We start from the raw sequence: 22,244 nt of genomic DNA on the forward strand, positions 1-22,244 counted from the left end.
CCATATGCAAACCTACACCCCTTGTGTATGTATGCGTGTTCTTGAGTCCTTTTTTTTCTCCCAGAGGAGAAATTCAGGTGTCCAGCAGCTCATTAGTAATAATAATAAAAATAGTAAATATTGTTAAATTAGTCAAGGTCATGAGCCACTTTCTTTATAACTGAGTTGCTATAAAGCCTAATGCCAATGGGGACAAAATTACTGTCAAGTTTAACCACAAAAATCTTAAATATGTTATTCAACTCCATCAAGTGCCATTTCTGCCCATCACAATTTTCCAGACCCCCAAGATGACTTTTTTTTTTTGTTTGTTTTTTTTGTCCAAACAACAGTCTAAAACCCAAAGATATTTCATGTACAGTTAGTTAGTTAATCGCTTGGTGGCTCTCCTTTAAAATCTAAATCAATACCTTTATTGTTTATGTCCTGCAAAGCTACACTGTGCCCACCAGGGGGCAGAGTTTCATTGATAGTGGAAATAAAGAGAAGAAGGATATGCAGCAAACAGTAAGCAAGGACAGAACCAAAGATTCATTTTCAACCCACCTTATTTTATTAAGCAAAGTATCAGAATGGTTTGCAATTAGTCGTTTAACAAGTAACAAAGATAACTTAGGGAATGTAATAAACAGTACAGCAATACTGTCTGAGAATAACTGCATCAAAACCAGAGTGAGGAATAATAATTATAATAATAATAATAAGGATAGGGAATGTGACTGATTAAATGTTAAAAATGTGTGTGTGTGTGTGTGTGTGTGTGTGTGTGTGTGTGTGTGTGTCAGTAGACTCTGTATGCCAGTGGAAGTGCCAGGAGCTGAACAGTAGTGGATATGACAGTGTTGAGAATAATCAGACATAATGAAGTAAAGCAAATTTTTACTGGGACTATTTCATGTGCTCAAAATGTGGTAGCTACAGTACAGCAATTAAAAAAAACAAAACATAGTATAAGTCTTTAAGATGACTTAAAGCCATCAAATCAAAAATATACACATATGTTATTAGCCCTCACAAATGAGTGAGTCTCTAATCAGGGTAGGAATTTAACCAAAAACTACACTGGCTTCAAATATGTGTAAATACCCAACATACTGTACGTCACGAGGGACAGAAAAATGCATTGCACATGAGTTAATCAGGAAGGAAAACTTTGACTGAAACTGAAAAAGGCAAAACTAAAAAATATACAACAAACCCTGTTTTTTCTCTACAGTGGAGGCGCTTCAGAATTGAAATGGGAAATCAACTTCTTTCTAAATTGTTTAATTGGACATAGTTTCACTTGTTCTCTTTGAAAAATAACATTCACGAGCATATAGAGTAAATTTATCTCTAATGTAAATATCTGTAAGTAACATATAAAAAAATAAAGATGGAAAATAAATCAGAGTTTTGCTCTCTCAGGGGAGAGTCCCCCCCCCCCCCGCTACTGATAACAACTCAGCATATTAACAAAAAAATCCACTGTACATATCAGACTCTAAAAGACATATACTGTCACCTCTCGTTAATGATTTACATCCAAAAATAAAATAAAATCTTCAGTCAGTTTTTTTTTTTTTTTCTCTTTTTAAAGTGATCAGTAAAAACGTCAGAGGCTGGTGTGTCCTGCAACGTTACGATGCAGCGCGACAGTCAGAAGGTCAGTACTTCACACATCAATAACAACAAAACCAGGTTCCTAACAAAGCTAGGACAACTGCTCGTCTTTACCACAGTGTCAGTGACTACACCTCTTTTTTTTATTTTTTATTTTTTTAATACAGTGTCTCTCCATTTCCTTATTGTTCAGTTACAGCAGCATGGACTCCTGCATGGCGAACGCCTCCTGTGCGTGCCTGTAGTGTGGTCCTCCAAACAGCTGGGGGAGCTGTTGCCTTATGACGGGCTGCTGCTCCTGGAACTGTGTCCTGTAATGGAGCAGGCCGTCCGGGGCGGCGGGAAAAGTGAACTCCTGAACCGGAGACATTTGGGCTTTCTGGAAGCTGGGGGAGCGGGGCATCCCACCCGGAGACTGAGGGGGCAGCTCATCCTCCGACGCCCACACCGACCCGTCTACGGCCCGCCGAGGCCCTCCCTCCGGCAGGTAGTGCGGGTTCGCCTCGCCTCGCCGATGCCCCTCAAACCTGTAGTCCACCGGGGTGTAGACCTGTGTGGTGGAGGTGAGCTGTTGCAGGTAGATGGGGGTGGAGCTCCCCTGGGTTTCCAGCTGCATCGAATGCTCCTGGGGAGGCCTGATGCTGCGGGGGTTGTGGGTGGAGCCGGGTGGCGGCTGTCTGCGGTACGTGGCGAAGGAGTTGTTCATGAGAGCCTTCTCCGGGGAGAGGCTGTTGGGCTGCCGCTGGGTGGTGGCGTACATTTGTTCCCCGTACGCCACGCTGGAGGAGGGTGGGGGGAATCTGGAGGATGGTGCATAGAGTCTGTCCTCTCCTCTGTGGTCCAGGTTCACGCTGTAGGCTGGATGGAAGATGGGCACCTCGGTCGTAGCTCTGCCGGGGGATGGCTGCCTGGGGGAGGTGTGGTACTGGCTCTGGTTGCCCGGGTAGCCGGACTGGATCCCTGCTGGACTGTTGTGGGAAAATGGAGGAAGCGGGTGTTTGGGCATCCTGGCCCCTGATGCGACGGAGACAACACTTCCTGCCAGGCTGGGTCGACGGCCGGGGCTGCCCTGATGGATGGATGACATACTGAAGGGCGTCTCACTGCGAGGGGTCCTCATTCTGGACGGAGGTCTCTCGAGCTCCAAGATCTCGAAATCCTGCTCCGGCACCCCCGGTACATTGTCATACTGGGAGGCGTTGGAGCCGCGGTCGGCGCCGGGGATGAAGCCCTTGGAGCGAGGTCGGCGATGGGGGAGAGCGGGGTCGTCCGGGCTGGAGGGGGCTGGTGACGCCCCCCTGCTCAGCTGGAAATCTCGGGCCGCCGCCGCTTTGGCGGCTTCCAGCTTGGTCTCGGAGGGTTTGAACCAGCGGGGGGTGATGTCTCTGTGAGAGCTGGAGGCCGCGTTGGAGTTGTGGTTGGCGGTGGCGTGGCTCTGCGGCTTCCTTCTATCCACTGTGGTGAGCTGTGATGTGGGGGTGAGCGCTGAGGGCGGTGTCGCCCCCCTTTCAGGTGTGGTGGAAGTGGACTGCTTCTCACTGGGGATCTCGCCTGATCCCCTGGAACGGGCGTCCCTCTTGTCAGCCTTGTGGTGGCGGAATGGTTTATCTAGCGAGTCTCGGCGTGACCGGCTGGGGGGCCTACTCTCCCGCTGGCGGTCTTGTGCAGGACTCGGGTCCCTGGGAGGTTCGGCCGGCTCGGCGTGGCTCTCGCCGTTGCCCACGTGGTTCACCACCGCCGCTCCCGGCTCAGGAGGAAGCTGACCGAGGGGCTTCTTGGGAAACTCGTCCTCTTTACCTGCAGGACGAAAACAACGGGAAACACGTTAGAAAAATCATCAGGAGACAAAAGCGAACGGTGATGGTTGGACACACTGTGGCGCTGATTCACATCAGATGAGGAGTCACGACAGGGACATGGATTCATGCAACACCACTGCCATAGAGAGGTAAAAATAAAGGAGAATTACACTCATGACGACACGTAATCACATCTCCACAGGCACAGAGCAAAGGACAGAAAAAAATAGTGCTTCATATTAATTCCCAGCTCGCTGGAGGGGCTCAATTAGCAAGTGACAGTCAAGTGAGTGGTTCCTGAAATTGAGTCTGACTCCATTTCATTAAGCTGCACTTAGCTGCAGCAGTCGCCCCGGACTCGAAAGGTCATACAGAAATACTTCCTGATTAATGGCATTTGTAAAAAAAAAAAGAAGCTACTGAGACTTGTAAAACCACAGAAATATATCTTCACTAATCAGCTTGCACCAAAGTTACAACCAGAACACGTTACGAGTTCCAGGTTAATACCTGAACGAAAGAAATGAAAAGTACAGTCGACAGTGAGCAGACACAGTGATGGTGATGCCGGATGTGTCGGGGACTGTAAGGGAAAGTGTGATCACCAGAGTCGTGGGTCGGGACGCAGCAGCTGGAGGAAGAGGAAGTGCTGTGGGAGTGATCCAGGAAATGAACGGTATCATTGGCTCTGAATCCACCAACTAAAGCATCTGTCCATGACGGGTTTCTCCTCTGACCTCGACCTTGTTTCTCCTCTTTAAAATGCAGCGGGAGGGGGGGGGGGGGGGGGGGATTACCTGAGCTACGTCTTCTTCCTCATGAGAGTTGATCTGAATCGAGTCGAGTCGGTTCGTGTTTTCTCTCTAGAACTAAATTAATACCGTTTTTTGGCTTCTGGTTGCCCTGGAGTAAACTTCATCACAGCTCCTGCACTTCTACTTCTCTTCCTCTGAATCTTGCTCATGTTTTACTGAGATATGCTGTAAGTCTTTTTTGGCTCAAATGGCAGATAAAACTAATTTTCATCATCCCTCCAAAACAGAGATACTAATATTGTTACTGTTAACATTATTTTAAAGTCAAGGTGATTTTAAAATCACACTAATACAGGTGTAAGGGTGAAGTATGGCAGCTTCAGGTGAACTTCCTGCAATGTTTATAAGCATTATATGAGATGAACAGATTTTATTTTGTCCTCCATCCTCCTCACCTCATGACTTTTGTATTTCAGGTGTTTTTACTTCACATAGCTGGAAAGAGGAAGTTGTTTCAGTTTAGTGAAGTCTTTAAAAACCTAACGTTGCCTTAAGGAGCTGCGTCTTCACCGTGACAGTATAAATGCTGCTGTACAGGGTTTTTTTTCCCCCCTCACATACAAAGGTCTGAGGGTGATAAAATTGAAGTGATGTTTTTGGATTTTAAAAGGTCATAACATCACGTAACAGATGTAATTCTTCCTCTTGTGTTGAGGCAAACAGGCCACCATCAGTTCGCAGGAGAAGAACAGGTTGGTTTGAAAAGAATCTCTAATTTGCTTCGCTCATGTTGTACTTCTGAGTTTTGGACAGAGTGCAGAGCCTTTCCTTATCTTTGTGTCCTGAAGGGACAAACTGATTGTATTTACTGATACGAAATATCAGGACAAATGATCAGCTTTTAAAGTTAACCCTAACCGTTTGGGTCTAAATTGAGTTTTTACTCACCGACTCCTCTTTGCTCTAACCTACTAACTCGGTTAAGGGTCGGTGATGTCATTTCTCACAGTTCAACCGGTTCAGATACAAAAATGCAGATTAAAAAAAAGCAGCAGAAACTGTGGCTGGAGATGGTTGTTAAAAGGGAAGTTTAACAAAAGCCTCCAGTGTTGGGAAAGTGGCTCATTATCTTGTCAGCGGGTAGAAGAACGAACAGACAGCTACTGTTAAAACTGTGTGGGCTCCGGGGGGAAAGCAAAAAAAAAAAAAAAAAAAATCTAAAGTTATAAGTGGTTTGTTGACGTGACTGACGACTGACGGACTAATGAGTAAATACAGGAGGAAGACGAGGCTTAGGAACCTGAAAAACAGTGTCGAGGACAGGTGTAGAGCCGTTATTCTTACATATTAACCCGTCTTTAAAGTCTTACATGAGCTGCAAGTTGCAGAAAAGTCAAGTTAATTATCTTATTTATTTATAAAAAAATAATATTAATAATCTGCAGGATTAAATAGTCGAATATATCAGCTGTTTAAAAACAAAACATTACATTTGTTTTCAAACTGGGAATTTAAAACCAGCATCTTGCAGTACCTTCAAGTGGCCACCAGAGGGCGCATCGTGTCACCTGAAAGACCTCTACAGACAGAGGCTCAGTTTCTACAGTAGGAATCAAAACATGAGAGAAGAGGGGGGGAAAAACTCAAGGTAGAAAAAGAAGAGGAGAACCAGCCACTGCAGGACTCCACGTCAACACTGAAGCAATGCAGCTGAGCTCAGTGAAAGAATATTATGTGGTGGTGGTGGTGGGGGGACGGGTGGGACGAGGGGGGGTATAAAAACAGCTGGAGGACCAGTTTGTGAAGGAAAAACCCGAGTGCTGTTGGACAGACAGGAGACAGACAGGACGGACGGACGGACGGACGGACGGACGGAGGGACAGATGGACAGAGACATGTAGAGAGGGAAGACCAGTCAGGATAGCCCACCGGTTACTGTTGTAGGAGGGAATGTGGCCCCCACTCACGGCCACACTTTTGTTGTTGTTGGCTAACATTGTTTGAAAGAAGAGGGAGAGAAGGCAGATTAATGAGAAGACAGAGCAAGATTAGAAAACACAGCTACAAGCTAAAGGACAGCAGGAGGCCGCGTCAGCTGATACATGTGCTGACACATCTGGACAGGTGTGTCTCATTATTTTTTTTACAGGCTACAACAGGGGGTTTGTTTTTTTATTGTATGTACACATGCACTGTTATGTCAAAGCAATGATACCTGAGGAGGCGTTTGTTTTTAGTATTTTTTAAATTTGGACTTATTTGTTTATCAATCACTCAATGTTTTCTACAAGATTTTAAGATTATTCCTTATTTTTTGATTATTAAAACCAACTGTTGAGTTTATAAAAAGCCCAAAAAGCTCATGGTGACAGTCAAATCCCCCAAAATATTCAGCTTACAATAACAAAATAAACATACTCATGCCTCATACCTGTGTATGTTGTATTAGCTGAGGTAAAGGGCCGTTATTACTTTAGATAGATATTTGTATTTGATGAAAAGCCAAAAGCAGCAGAGCAGTATCTTGATTCTCTCCTGCAGCCTCATCACCCCTCATCCGCAAAATCACAACTCATCGTGTCGCTCGTGGTGTTTTCGGTCTGTGACCGTGACCGTGTGCGTCGCGCCGTGGCAGTACCTGGTGCAGGCAGCTCCAGCTTCGCCCTCCTCAGCTCCGTCATGGACGCCTGTAGCTGCTCGATCGCAAAGTCGTCCTCGAAGTAGAAATCTTTGGACAAAGTCGCCTGCAGGAACTCCACCAGCTCCTCCATGGACAGCTTCAGCAGGTGCTCTGCAAACACACACACACACACGCACACACACATTAAGACCTGTTCTGTGTGTGAGAGGAGAGCAGCAGCTGGTATCAGGGGGTGGAGTCAACAGTCTTACTCTTGTGCAGTTTGAGGATGGTGTAGGACATGGCAGGCAGCACTCGTTCTCCCTCCAAGATGTAGATGTCCCAGATCCTGAGGGTGAGGGTGAAGGGCGTCTGGACACAAACAGAAGAGACATTGTTGTGATTGTTGTCGCCCGTACACTTCTGTAGAGTCACGTTTATTATAAAGTATAAGACTGGATCACATATCAATGACAAAAACAACAATCATGTGTTGTTCCATCCCAACACTGTCTGTGCCTCTCCTCCCCAAACACTGGCGCCTACTGAGGCATAAATCTTTAATAACAATAAAAAAATAAAAAGGTCCAGTGATTTCCTTTAACAGCTGTGATTTAAACAATTTACCCAAACAGGAGGAACTAGAGCGTTTATCGTCTGAGGAGCCTAAGGAGGTTATTTTTCCTGGTATTTGATGACAATGAGAAACATATAGAATCATCTTTACTTCAACAGTCTGATGTGATCACAAATCATTTCCTTTAGATTTGAAGTTTGTTTTCTTCCTGTTTGTGTTTTTAAGAGAGACAATGATTCCAGTGTGATGCGGAGGGCGTTGCTTCAGTTTCAGTTCAAGTGTTAATATCCTACAATTAGCTGAAAACATACAGAGGTTCAGTCTACAAAGAGACAACAACAGCACAACAAGCTACAAGTAGTCAAACAAAGACAATACTCACTCTGTCCAGGAAGCACTGGAAGAACCACTTCATGGTGTAGAGACTGGTGAACACCTCCTGGTTGTCCTGCAGCAGAACAAACCAACGCAACAGAAACATCTATTCCAGTGCGTTTGAACAGTGACAAAAGCAGCAACGTCTACATCTATTCACCACAGTATCTGCTGTGTGTCATCGAGATCAGTTATGTCGCTTAAAAATAAGTTTCCAGTTTGTTTTCTGTCCAGGAAACACAAATATTTTTGTTGTAATTGAATGTCAACAGTTTAATTTAGTCCTGTGTTATTTATAGCTGTGTATGTTCCATGGTTCAGCTCGTGTCGTGTCGTGTCGTGTGTCTCACCAGGTGTTGTTTCAGTTTGGGCATCATCTTCTTGAGGATACGGTCGTGGTGCTCCTGGAAACGCATCAGCTTCGGGAAGCCGGGGACAAAAAACCCTACAGGTGAGGACGGAGGGGACACACTGGGTGAACTGGACAGACTCAGATCTAAACTTTCAGCTGTCTCTTGTTCTGCTCGTCCTGCGGCTACATACAGTGTTTGGCCGACAGCATCAACAGAGATGTTAATATGTTCCAGCTGAGCTTCATGGCGGCGGCGGCGGCAGCAGCTGAAACTGCCCCACGGCCAAACTCATCCTTAGATGGTTGTGTATGTTCAGGGCTTTCAGGCCCAGTCTGTGATAATCCCTTCAAACATGTGTGTATATAAATGTGTCTGTATGTTTACAGTCTACAGATCTGTAGTGATCGTGGGTGTTTACGGCGGTTGTGGCGTTAGCTGTTAGCTGCAGCTTTGCATTTCCAACGTAGTGATAAGTTGTTTTACAATCACATCAAAGCAGTTCAGCAGCTCACTTTGATCATATCAACGACCTCATCAGGTTTCCATACATCGCTGCTCTGCACCACACCCTCTCTGTCTATCTGTGCCTCCCAATTGTTTATCTTATTCTCTGTCCAATCACAGTTTGTTTTGTCAACTGCTGTTTCTGAGGTGAAGAATGAATCGTGTCTGTTGAGACAAAGTGAGGAGCAAATGAAATGTATATGAATTTAAAGCCAACTGTCAGTAAATATATAAGGAGTAAATATAGGTGTTAAAGTGCTTTTGTGAATTTCAGACACGTTAAAATGTGTGATGAGAGGAAAGAGTGGGACGCTTCCAGCAGATACATCCAGTGGACAGCGGGGTTGTTTAAGTAGAATAAGTGTATTAGATAATTAGTGTGTGTGTGTGTGTGTGTGTGTGTGTGTGTGTGTGTGTGCGTGTTACCGTGCATGGCGTGTTTCTGCCCAGACAGCAGTTTGACCAGAGCCCAGAAGGCGTCTTCTTCGTTCATGTAGATCAGCAGCAGAGCTGTGATCTGACTCATGCCCTGGCAGTAGCCCACCTCCTGCAAATGCACACACACACACACACACACACACACACCTATCAGTCAGGGGAGCAACAGTATGTTCTTACTACACACACGGCGGCCATTTTCCTGACGTCGCGCTCAGGATGGGAAGTTCAAGGTGAGACTAGTATTATCTTATATTATATTATATTACCTCTGAGTTCTGCATTTAGTTGGAAGTATTAAAATTTGTGTCCTTACAGATCAATCTGCCGCTTCCAAAAGTTAAAGCAACAGCTTGGAAATAACATCCGTCAAAGACACAGAAACAAAGAATAAAATGGGACAGACATCCAGAAGCACAGCGCCGCTACAGAGCGAGCGACTCACCGTGTTGTACATGGAGTAGGCCGTGAGGACGTGGAAGAGAGCCTGCTGCCTGAGAACAACAAACACAAACCGCAATTAACACAAAACCCACAGAACAGAGGCGAGATCGTCACTCACAGTTTCGGTTCTGTGTTTCCAAAAACCTTGGACTGATTCTACTTCCAGTTTAAGCCGAGGAGCTGCACGTCAGCGGCTCAGGTGCGTGAAACAAATGAACGTGATGCACAAGATCTTAATGTGAGAATCAAAGTGCGATCATCATAACATATTACAGTGGTATTAAAATAGTTGTAGCTCTTGTACGACACTTCAAGAGAGTCGTCGCTGATTCTCTGCGGCCTAAAATCATACGTCTAAAACGCAGAAAGAGGACGTGAGACGTCTCACTTCCTCACTGGGAAAGCTTCAGATACCTGAGAGTTTTACAACCTTCTTCTGGTTATTTATACTTTTAATCTGCAGTTAAATAAACCATGAAAAACATCTTGCTCTAGGCTGACAGTACACAGTTACACAAAGTGTGAAAATACATTTAAAGGCATTATGGCCTTTATTTCTGTTGCTAAGTGCTGACTCTGTGGTGTTTCCGCTCTGCAGCAGAGATGTAATGTGATTTTTCTCGTTTTTCTTTGCTTCTTCATCCTTGTAGAGAAAATTATGTGGTGAATAAAAAAAAAAAAAAAAAAGTGATGCGTATATTTTTCTTAGAATAAATAGAAGAAGAACTGAATCGTCCTGACGTCGTGTCAGTGAGACAAATCCTGCCCGGCAACACGATCTCTGAGCTGAAATCTGAAGGTCATGTTCGTGCTCACCACTGATGACCTCGGTTTATTCCTCATAAACATAAAACTGCACTGATAATACAAACGTTTTACATTTGAACTAAATGAAGTTATATCCTAAAGTCACTGTAAATGTTGTGACCAAGTTTAAACTGTTTAACGCCACAAAGCTGTTTCTGCTGAGCATCATTATCGCCTCTGACTTTAAATCAGCCGCAGTGTTTGTTGACTGTAGTGACGGGGAAACCTACTTCACATCGTAGCGATGCATGAACATGATGTGGTCCCTGTAGGTTCGGTTCACATCCAAGTCGATCTGTCGAATGTCAGGGGAGAGTCCTCTGGCTCGGGCTTTTAATTTCTGTAGACGACCAAAAAAACAAACAAAAAACAAACAAAGACTGAAGGCAGAGGTCAGAGGTCAGCGACAGAGGAGACTCCAAAAAGAAAAAACAGCGAGTTTCATACTTTTGTCAGACGTTCACATCAGAGTTTAAACATTTTCTTTAAAACTAATTTGTGTCTGTCAATTAAAGACTGAATGAAAATGTAAAATTTAATTTAATTGATATTTCTAATGAAATGTAACATTGTAGAAACCAAACCTTTTTCTTTTTCAAAAATCATTTGTATTTTCATGAACTCTGCATGTTCCCTTCATGTTCGTCTGATGTTAATTTGCTTTAAAAAGTTTAAAAAGGTCTGTACTTGAACAGTTTTGTCATTTATTCAATGTTTTATTTGACACTTTTGGCTTCAACCAGATGGAATTAACTTTCACACTTATTAGCGCCGCAGTTTCCCTGCTCATCAAAACACAACTTCTCTCTTTAACGGTTTATATTCCGCACTCTGTTTGCTTGTAACTCATAATTACGGCACTTCCAGGCGGCGCTGTATTGATCCTGCCAGCTTAAACTTTTCTAATGAGATCCAAAGTCTGTCTCGCTGCTGAACAGAAAAAGTTCTTCACAGCGTGCAGCCTCACACAAACACAATTAAGCCTCCAAACCCACAACAGAATTGAAGCTCAGTAAAATCAAATAAAAGCCAAGCCTCGCTTATGAATCTTTATGAGGCTTGCGCGGTAATGAAGGCCGCTGTGCCGGAGAGAGTTTATAAAGTGGTGTCGGAGAGCAGGACTGTAAAGCGCCGGCAGGCAGAGAGTGTGGAGAGTGTCTCGTACCTCGTAGAAGTCTTTCTTCTCCTCCTTTATTTTGGGAACGTCGAGCAGCAGACACCACACCTCCCCTCGGAGCTGCAGGGGAATTCCCTTATAGATCCTCCGGACCAGCTGGAAGGAAGCAAACGGCGGGAAGTCATTGTTAGAAAGGTTTTCAAAGAGCAGCAGCTTCCACCTTCACATCAAAGTCGAGGTTTTCATCCAGGGTTTAGTCCGACAGAACATCAGGCCTTTAATTAAATATCAGGCTTCAGGTTACATCCCTGTTTATCCAGAGTTACATAAAATATGAACCATTCATGTGTGAAATTTTGTTGTAATTTCTGTGTGAAGTCTTGAGTAATGGCTAAAAAGTGGTTTCTGAGGTCAATGTGACCTCGACCTTTGACCTTTGACCACCAAAATCTAATCAGTTCATCCTTGAGTCCTGGTGAAAAAACAATATGCCTCCGGCTCTGACTGTCGGCGGCAGGAAGGAATAAAAAATGGCCAGTGTTCGATGGAAATCGAATCTCTGTAGGTTGACCAAACAAATCATCTGAAGGTGCCATCTTGGATTCTGGAGGTGGCGATGGTGTCCAGTCTGCCCTGAAGAAGCAGCTGCTCAGAGGACGTTTTATAACCTCTTGTATGGCTGAAGCTCTCGCCAAAACTGGTGAGTAAACAAGCTGTTAATGCTAACGTTAGCTATGTAGCAATAGCAAAACTTACAAACGGTTGCAGCTCTGATGTGGACAAGATTTTGTCCAGCAGATGCTACGTAGGAAGATTTCTGTTGATGTTTTTAAATCTGTCTTTCTGGAGCTTTTTGTTACTCAAGGGCAAAACAAACTTAATTACTTACTTGCTTACTTTACTACGTACTTCTACAAGTCATGTTAAGTTTGAGCTGCCCTCACCCTGTCGAAGGTGTCAGAGATACAAACAGCGGATGCGTTAATGTACTCGGCGCTCTCCCTGAGCGGAAAAAAAGCAAAGGGCTTTGGAAGGTGAACCACGACCATCTGGCTGGACGAGCTCCAGGAGAGATTGTGGGCAGAGAGAGAGAGAGAGAGAGAGAGACAGAGAGAGAGAGAATGAGAGAGACTGCTATGCAAGCAGAACAGTCTGGAGTAATTCAGCAATTCACAAAGAGACGGAGAATCGGTCGGACTCCGGCTGAGGAAGATTAAGTCTTCAAACCCAAACTGCAGGAACAGCAAAGCTAATCGCGGCGGTGAATTCTCTGTCTGCAGCCATTAAAACGCATCCAGCCGGAACAGTCCTACAGCAGATATGGGGGGTGCTGTGGTTGTAAATGTGTGGTGTTGTACAGGTTTGAAAAGGAAAAGTCCTCCTGTAATTATCCACCCCCCCCCCCCCCCCCCACTTCAGGAGGCCTCGGTTTCTGGTCTAAGAGTAAAAGTTGTGCAGATCTCCAATGAACAAGAAAAGTATGGAGCCGCAGATGGCTGAAGGACACAGACAAGACAGTCCGATCCGTTCCGGGAGCCAGATCGCTAATTGTTCAGCCAATCAATCAGGAGTTATGACCCCCCCCCCCCCGTCAATCTTCCATTTCCAACAACGAAACGGCCCCCATTCAAAACCGAAAACTGCCTGGATTAACGCTCGCACAAAAACAACAACGTTGAGCGTCTTTTAAAGCTGGGTGATTTAATAAGGATCCAATCAGCTTCAACTAACCACAGATAATCAATACGACCAAAGATACCAACTCTTCACTGATCAATACATGATAAATAATCATAAACAAACATTAAATGGAGCTGATTTCATGACCCTCGATGGAAGACTTAGTTTTGCTACAAGTAGAACTGTTTGATCTAGAGCTGCAACGAGTTGATTTATTGATAAGTTGATCAACACAATGTTAATCATCAGCTGTTCCAATAATCAAATAATTGGCTTGTTAAGGAATTATAAGATAAAATGTCAAATTTTTGCTTCAGGATGTGAGAAATTTTAACTTTTCTTTCTTGTGCATTAGTGGACTCAACGTTTTTAGGTTTTGAATCGAACAGAAAAAACAAGCAGTGGGAGTCAGAGGTTCACATCTATGTCACAAATCAGCTCGTCTGCATGTCAGTGTGTGTGAGTGTGTGTGAGTGTGTGTGTGTGTGTGTGTGTGTGTGTGTGTGTGTGTGTGTGTCCAAAGCCCACACTCCATCAGCCTCCCACCACCACACTTGGGACTCACTAGTTTCTGGTGCAACAGCCTTGTAATTAGACTCTGATGAGCGAGTCAATGAGAGCATCTGTTAGGCTAATCATCCTTTGAGTGTGTGTGTGTGTGTGTGTGTGTGTGTGTGTGTGTGTGTGTGTATTTAAACATGTCTGTGTCAACATTTACATTTCAGTGAATCTGTGCAGTTTCAGTCTTTCTTTGCATTCACTGTTTACACACGACGCTCATTATTTTTCCTGATTTTTAACTGATTTTATTAAACGAACAGATTCGTTTAAACTGGTTTCCACCTGATTATCCGCATGTATCCAAAACACGTTGTTACCTGCCGTAACAATAAAGTTTGCATTCAAAAATTTGCCTCTAGCACCGTTTAGAACACAACATATACCTGTACATCAATATATATATATATTGATATTAAATGAAAATTTCTAAATCAGACTAAATTTTGTTAAATGGAGTCGAAAGTTTGTTAATTTGAGAAATTTAAAGTTTTTGAAAACAGACATAAATAGACACATCTCATTGAAAAGTGCTTGAATTCATATATTATGTGCAGCTTTTCTGGATGATTTTTTTTTTTTTTTGAGATTTTGAATTTTAAAAGACCACAGTCTGTCGTCATGGTAACACAACACAACACAACACAAGCGTTCACACAATCAAGCCTCTCTCTCTCTCTCTCTCTCTCTCTTCTTAATTGTTGTCTGTGTGCTTCTATTCTTAGTGATGTAACTGTAGTTAAACCTGATCCCCGACTCAAACTGCGCCGCGTCAGGTCCTTGACTTTGAGGGAACTTAGCCTGGAAAGTCTTTGGTTATTGAACTTTCTTTTGAACTTTTTCTTTTTTTTAATGCTCACTTTAAATCCTGGCACATTCATCTAGAGCTGCAAAGACCGACGTTAAACGTGTCCACAAACAAACACTATTCACAAACAGCAGCAGCTTGGAAGTAGTTACTGCATCACCGGGCTTCCACTTTTTTAACTGTGAACTGAGGCACAGCTTCACTGACTAGGGGTGGGGGGTGCAGGGGGGGGTCACTTCAAAGATGCTACAGCCTCTTCAACATCATGTCACAGCTCTGAGCCTTAAGATGGTGCAGTGGTATTACAGTTCTGCTAAAAACGCTACGACCTCGAGCCAGACTCGTCATGTGTGGTGCGACGAGGGGGGGGTGGGGTGATAAATAAATAAATAAATAAAAAAGCTTATGACTTCTTTACATCTGCTCGGCTCTCTAGTACTTTCCTACTGCGGGCTAAATGTTCTCAGCAGCTGGCAAGTGAGGAAACAAAATAAGAGACACATCAAGCGTGACCTGTTTCCTCGCCGAGCTGAAAGCACGGCGCTGACTGACAAAGACGAAAAAGAAATAGAAAATCCCCCAAGCTTTAAAGAAGAAAGACACAGATGAAGAGGGAGGAGGAGGAGGAGGAAGAGATGGAGAGTGATGTGATGGAGGAGGAAGAGGAGGAGGGGGAGGAGGGGGTAAACACTCCTCTGTGTCCTTGGATGTTACTCGCCGTAAACATTTCTTTTGAAACAAAGAGCAGGCGAGTCTGACTGTGCTCTTAGTGCCAGCCGTGAGTGTATTTCACATTTCAAAGCCCCAGTGCGCACACACACACACACACACACACACACACACACACACACACACACACACACACACACACACAATATCCTTTCTGAAACCACACATACAAATGAAGGACACGGTGAAACGCCTCCAGGCAGCACCACAACCCAACCTGGACCTAAAAGAGGCGCTAATGACGGCAGCGATAACTGATACCTGCCTGCCTCTAATTGTCCTTGTTGGAGGCAGAGAGAGTGAGAGAGAGAGGGGGAGAGAGAGAGAGAGAGAGAGAGAGAGAGAGAGAGAGAGAGGAGAGAGTAATGAATAATGAAAGTAAGTAATGAAGTAGTAATGAAAATAACTTGTGAAATAAAGTGGCGTATGACTCTCTGTATTCTCTCCAGAGTATTCAGTCATCAAAACGGACAAAATGAAGTGTTTGTTGTTTGAGTCTCAGCAAAATGAGACTATTTTTATCCTCGTGTCCAGAGAGAGAGATTAACAGTGAAGGACAGATGGAGGCGAGTGTGACGGCGGTAAAACAGGAGGATGAGATGAGATGTGGTGACAAACAGAGAAATGAAGACGATCACCTTCTCACTGTTCTTGTACTTGTCCCAGCTCTTCATCATCTTCAGCCATTTGGTGGTCCGCTCCACCTCCGTGTGTTTTTGCTGCGCGGAAAGCAGAAGTGACACATTAATAAACTTCCTCTGTGTCGAGTCTGTCCGACGGGAAATCGCTGTCAAGAGCGACGTGACGGATAAAGAGGAACGACTTCTGATCAAAAGTCGTTTGAAGCTGCTGAGAAGCTCTGATTAAACTTTCTTCACACTTTGGTCACAGAAACTAAAGTGTGTCATCTACAGACAAAAGTCTGGTGGGATGTCGTTTTATTTTCTAATTTAAACATTTTCACAAACTTAATAAAGAAGCTTTATGTTCATGATAAAAGACTGAATGAATTAAAACAATAGAAACTTAAATAAAACAAAGTAATTCTCAGCAGTTTTGGGAAACTACGTTTTCAAACATCCACTCAAATGTCAGATTCATGTAACGGTGAATAAGAATAACCACAGTGAATCTAATTTATTTTTAATCTAGTTACTATTTCATCTAATCTAATCTAATCTGATGACAGTTTTACAGATGCAGGGAAAAAGTAAATTTATTTTTTTTGCCAGAATCATTTGTCTAAATTTTTGTTTGTTTATTTTTTTTAATCTATGAAAACAAGCTGTGAGAATCAAGGTCATGTCAGGGCTTTCTAGAAAACTCCAGAAGAGAATTAATCCTTTTCCGCAGAAAAGCAAACATGAATGTGCAGAAAGGGAATATCAATTTCCTGATTTACACAGTTGTAAAGTTCAGTTCCTGACATTGTTTGGTTTTAAAAAGAGCCGTGATCTTCACAGGCAGATGTTTTATAGTGGTGGAAGATATATCGAACGTACCCGATGTATCGCAGCTTGTTTCCACCTGGGATGTAGTAAACGACTATATTGCGATTCTTGATTATGTTTTTTTGTTAATCAGAATCAGGCTTATTACCAAGTAGGTTTTTCACATATGAGGAATTTGCTTTGGTGTTTTGATTCATAACAATAAACGTGAAAAAATATAAATATAATACAAATATGTACGATGTGCAATATGAATGGGGGAAGTGTAGCTACAGTATGAAAAACTAAAATATATGTGAGAAAATGAGTCAAATTTAAATTGGTTGTGATTTCCTGTTTTTTTCATGTAAATTTTAAATGGTTCCCATAGAAACCACTAATGAATAAACAGTAAACAAGAATGTGTTAATGGAGATAGATGTTGCAGGGACTAGAATCATCATACTGCTGTGATTTTATGCAAATTTTGCATTTATGAAGCTTTAAAAATATAAAATATCAAGATATATATTGTGTATCGCGATACGGACTAAAAATGTTGTGATATTATTCATAGGATACATTTATAGGATGTTTTGAGATGCGGAAGTGAAAGAGAAGTAAGGTCACTCACCTTCTCCTCCACCGAGTCGTAGGATGGAAGTTCATTCTCACTGAGGAGAGAGAGAGAGAGAGAGAGAGAGAGAGAGGGAGTAAATGAATGAAGAGATAAAAAAAGAGTTGGACTTATCTATAAAGCTCCAGTTTATTGTTACGTCTCTGCTTGTGTCTTTTCTGTCATATATGAATCACAGTTTAGTCAACACTGCCAAGTCTGTCAGCTGGGAAACGTCACTCTGCAGCCAGTCTGACAGTTTTCATGCTCAACACATGGCTCAAAGTCAGATTCCTCCCAGAAAACACTGAGTGATGGAACAACCGACTGATATCCGGGTCAGAGCTCGTCCCCCCCCCCCCCCCGACCGTTATCACAAAGAGGGAACATCAAACATGTCAGCAGTCACACAAACAGGAAATAACAGATTAGACACTCCTCAATTTTGGCTCTTGTTTATCTGCGTTTTCAGAGTCTCTGCAGCGGCGGAGCGGCGGGTTTTTCTCCCTCGAGACGGGTTCAATGAATATTCTGGTTTCGTTCTCGTGTTCGTCGGCTCTGAATACTACCTGCCATTTAGCACAGTAAACAATAAACAGAGGACGCACCGGCTTTAACAAGGGCACCTGAAAACCTGCCCTGCATGTTCCACCGCTCTCCTCCACTGCTACACAACAACGTGGCCTAAAATAAAGCTTGGAAAAATAAGAGTTGGATTATTGATTTTTAATTTATTTATCTTTGTTTGTACGAGGATGTAAACATGTTTCTTTCTGTGGTAAAGTTCGAACATTTTCACATGGGAGTCTATGGGGAGTCATCTTGCTGCCCCCCCCCCCTTCTTCCTCTGCAGAGGTTCAACTGGAGAATCAGACCTGGTTCACAGCAACAAACATGGAGTCCTCCTCCTCCTCCTCGTTCGCCGCCCAGTCACTGACCTTCACCTTAGGACACTTCTGTCCCCTGTCTGAAACAATCATATAACCCTGAGGTTTATTTTTCCTTCTTCTCCTTCCACCATCCTCTCATCCCTCCCTCTCCCATCTTCCACCGGATCGTACCACTCTATCCCAACACTGATGCCTGTGATTGTGGCTAACCGCTCTGTTTCCTGCCTGCATGTGCCAGCCTATATATATATATAACAGTCCAACACAGCGCTGTTTAAGAGCCTCCTGACCGACCGGCCCTCGGACCAAAGCCACAAACACAGTCGTCTCTCAGCCTCTCATTTTCCCTCCTTTCTTCTTCAGTGTGGCGCTGCTGTTCATGCTGAGCTTTGGAGGTCATTCATTTACTTAATAAGAATAATAACAGGCTGTGATGTTTTTGCTGTGCGTGTTCTTACTGGACGAAGCCGAAGCGGTCGATGACTTTGTACAGGTGGAAGTTGGTGTCCTCCCAGGGCTCCACAGTGGCCTCTTTTCCCTGGAGGGAAACACAGAGAATCACATTAACGCTGAAGTGAATGTCACATAGTTTCAACCATTTTACATTTATATTTTTCTTATTTGCTACTTCCTGTTACACACACGGCTTGACTTACTCATTTCTTTATTTCTCTGCTTTAATATTTCACATTATGTTTAATGGTTAACTCAACATCTGGTCAGTGATTAGAGCAAAACACATGACTGATGTGACATCTGAAGCTTTAAAGGGCATTTTTCACTATTTTCTGACATTTTATAGAAAAAACGAATAATTAAGAAAATAATCAGCAGATTGATTAATCATGAAAATATTAATTAGTTGTAGCCCTTGTGTAAAACAACTGTTTTTAACACAGCAAAAACAATATAAATAGTATTTAACACCAGACAACTTTCACTTGAACGTCTGTTTAATGCTTTTTTCTTCAATTTTACATTATTTTTAATTTGAATCCAAACATTTTCGGACATTTTATCGACAAATTGATGAATCGGTTAATCTGAAAAATAGCGTAGAGATTCATCCGTATCAATAGAAGTAGTATGTGTGACGGTGGTCGAGCTCTGAAATAAACTGAACCGTTGTTTCTGATTGAGCTCCAAATTACACACCAACCACGTTCCTCAGGGGCAGAGGGTCGAGTTTTGACGGACGGCCACGACTCCGGCGCCCTTGGGAATGTGTGTTGGCGTGAGTGTGCGTTTTTACGAGACACAAGGAAACTCTGTGTATGTGTGTGTGTGTGTGTGTGTGTGTGTGTGTGTGTGTGTGCGTGTGTGTGAGCAGCGATGACCACCTGTGTCACCGTCTGACTCTGGGCCTCCGAAAAAAGTAGTTAATTCACCATCACGGAGCAAAGAAATAGAAAACCCACAGGTAGAGTGTGTGTGTGTGTGTGTGTGTGTGTGTGTGTGTGTGTGTGTGTGTGTGTGTGCGTGTGTGTGTCAGGGAGGATTATGTGGAGAAGAGCAAGGGGAGAATATCAAAGAGACAGAGTGTGCGACAAAAAGAAATGGAGGAATAGAGGGCAGGAAGTTGAAAGAGTCAATATAAAGCTCACATCATAAAGTACAAAAATATGTAAATGTCGCGTTTCTCTGGTAGAAAAACCGTCCGAGCAAGAAAAAAACAAAAACGCTGCTCACAACATCTGTGAAGAGACTCACCAGGATACTGACAGATGTTGCTGTTGAATTTTTAAATGTAGTTTTTCCACAAACACAAACATTGCAGGAATCTCAGGTTTGCAGTTTTGCTGCGGGCAACAACTGCAGCCCCATTTCTCTGATCCATATTTGTTGTTTACGTTTTTGGCATCATTAAAAGAAGCCGAATCAGCTGTTAGCAGCTCCTGTTTGCACTGTACACACGGATGTACCAGCAACTGCCACCGAATTAATGTGATACTGAAGAAAACTTCAAAACTTGATGATTCTCAGGGGAGTTCTGGAAATATATAGATATTTTTTAAAGTAAATACGCATTAAAAGCACATGTTGAATACGACTCATTGTGCGAAGCGTTTCCTTTCCTGGCTGCTTCTTGTCATTTCATCTGCTGCTCGTTTGTCTGCTGATACAAGTGTGATACAAGTACTTACGAGTACTTAATTAACCAGCAATTTATGCCTCATTGTGTTGAACAACTACAAAGCAATTACAGCAAAATTATATCTGTTTGTTTATTTAGTCTTTTAATCAAAATTAAGCTCCGACTGTGTAAAATAATCCTCAAAGAAATGCAAAAATATTAGAAAGAATTTTGAATAATAGAAGAGAAAGAGAAGATTTACGAACCAGAATTTGATCAGTGCATTTCTGATAAATCAATGCATTAAATATTGTTTATCAAATAAATATAAATGGAGGTGTAAAGAAGCTCGGGTGTATTGGCTCCTGACCCTACGGTTGTGAAACCCTGGGCTTTGATATAAAGAACAATATGATTGTTTGGCTGAATTTAAGTGTTTTCACACTTAAATGTTTAAATGTGACATTTTTTGGTTTGATCCTTAGTTTCAAACTGGATTAAATCACATGTTACGAAAATACAGATGTGAAGAACAGCTTCACCTGATGACCTGATGTACAGAAACATCTGCCACCGGACCTCTCTGCCTGTTTCCACCGTATATGATCCAACATATGTTAAAAATACACAGAAGGCTTCACAGGTCGGTCTGATGACCAGATGTTGAGGTAAAATATTCTCCCTCACCCTCTGCTCGCTCAGCAGAAACACACCAGTTGAATAAATAACTCTACACATCTCTGAAGAGTCAAAAGACCTCAGTGTTTTATCCCCCTCCCTCCAACCTGTGCGTCCACGGAGTCAACAGCACCACATCATCACGAATGACACATTTATCATTTCTCTCTCTGCTTAAAATCAATCTCAGCGGAAAATTAAAGCGGTACTCCGACTGCTCAGCGCTCGCTCCCTCATGCCTTCTGTGATTGTGTGTCACCACAAGTCTGTGATGGACTGCGAGGTTCAGTCATGTGTGCAGCATGTCTACAGTTTATTACTATAACTTGTACTGATTCATTAATATAAGTCTGTGGTTTTTCCATTTCGTAAGAATTAAGCAAAGCAAGCAAATATTTGAGAAAAGTCCAGAAAAAATAATCAAAGTTTTGAGTTTTAATCATCTTCCGACCCGTTAGATTTATCTCGTGACCCTAAATGCGTCAGTGTTTCATGGCCAGATGTTCCCTCATTCAATATTTAAATTTAAAAAATAGAGGTTGAATAATAAAAACATAAAATACCATAACTCATTTGAGATCTATAATAAGTTAGATACCCAGATATATCAGGGCAAATCTGATTTATTAAGAATTATTTTTTTATTGCTAGCGGCTCTGTGAGGCTGTACTGAGACACACAGGTGCTTTGAGCTAAATGCTAACATTAGCATGCCTGTCTAGCAGGTAAAGTTTTTCTTAGTTTAGCCTGTTAGCATTCTAACGATTGCTAATTAGCATTAAACACAAAGAACAGCTACGAATGTGCGCGCCAAATTTAATGGCAATCCATCCAACCAGTTCAATCTCTGAACAAAATCTCAAGGCAATTTATGCAATAGATGTTGAGATATTTCACCCTAAAGCACAAATATTAGCTTCATGGAGGCACTAGAGGTCAGTAGGATTCATCCTCTGGGGATCACGAATGTCGGGGCAAACTTTCATGTCAGTCCACTGAACATTTGTTGAGATATTTCAGTCTGGACCAAAGTCTGAACTGAACTGCTGAATTTTAAATTGAGTGTCCACGAAAGGGATTTGAAGTTGAACTGATGTGACATTTTTGATCTGATCCCAGCCAAGCAGGAAGTTATTGAACATTGGCTCCAAACATCTTCCATCAGTGGCCTCCATCCAAAATTATCAGCATCAGTTGTAGCAGTGAAAAACAGACGGCGGTCAGGCCTGGGTGGGCGTGTCATCTGGAAACAAAACTCTTCATTTCAGCGCATTCTTCGAGGACAAGAAATCATTTTTAATGTCCACAAAAGAACGAGCAGCGAGAGTGTGTGTGCGAGTGTGTGTGTGGTCGGCGTGATAACTGACTCCATTAAACTCCACCCATCTCC

The 22,244-nt window shown here is 42.9% G+C and overlaps 1 protein-coding gene across 4 annotated transcripts in view; it reads right to left on the reverse strand.

Annotated features, from left to right (window-relative positions):
* Positions 1-530: 530 nt before the first annotated feature.
* The window catches only part of usp6nl (USP6 N-terminal like), a 69,301-nt gene continuing 47,587 nt past the window's right edge, over positions 531-22,244 (reverse strand). For all 4 annotated transcript variants that reach the window (XM_023395332.2, XM_087170807.1, XM_023395330.2 and 1 more), the window contains 12 exons: positions 18,561-18,640; positions 17,231-17,270; positions 15,805-15,885; positions 11,440-11,547; positions 10,505-10,614; positions 9,469-9,517; positions 9,012-9,132; positions 8,079-8,173; positions 7,736-7,801; positions 7,049-7,148; positions 6,795-6,947; positions 531-3,399 (listed from right to left, as the gene is read on the reverse strand). In XM_023395332.2, the coding sequence (XP_023251100.1) occupies positions 1,796-3,399; positions 6,795-6,947; positions 7,049-7,148; positions 7,736-7,801; positions 8,079-8,173; positions 9,012-9,132; positions 9,469-9,517; positions 10,505-10,614; positions 11,440-11,547; positions 15,805-15,885; positions 17,231-17,270; positions 18,561-18,640 (2,607 nt within the window). In that variant the 3' untranslated portion in view covers positions 531-1,795. The remainder of the gene's footprint in view (positions 3,400-6,794; positions 6,948-7,048; positions 7,149-7,735; positions 7,802-8,078; positions 8,174-9,011; positions 9,133-9,468; positions 9,518-10,504; positions 10,615-11,439; positions 11,548-15,804; positions 15,886-17,230; positions 17,271-18,560; positions 18,641-22,244) is intronic.

Source organism: Seriola lalandi, unplaced genomic scaffold (assembly GCF_002814215.2).
Source record: "Seriola lalandi dorsalis isolate HSWRI2012SDOR001 ecotype SW California unplaced genomic scaffold, Sedor1 jcf7180002054961, whole genome shotgun sequence".
Taxonomy (NCBI): domain Eukaryota; kingdom Metazoa; phylum Chordata; class Actinopteri; order Carangiformes; family Carangidae; genus Seriola; species Seriola lalandi.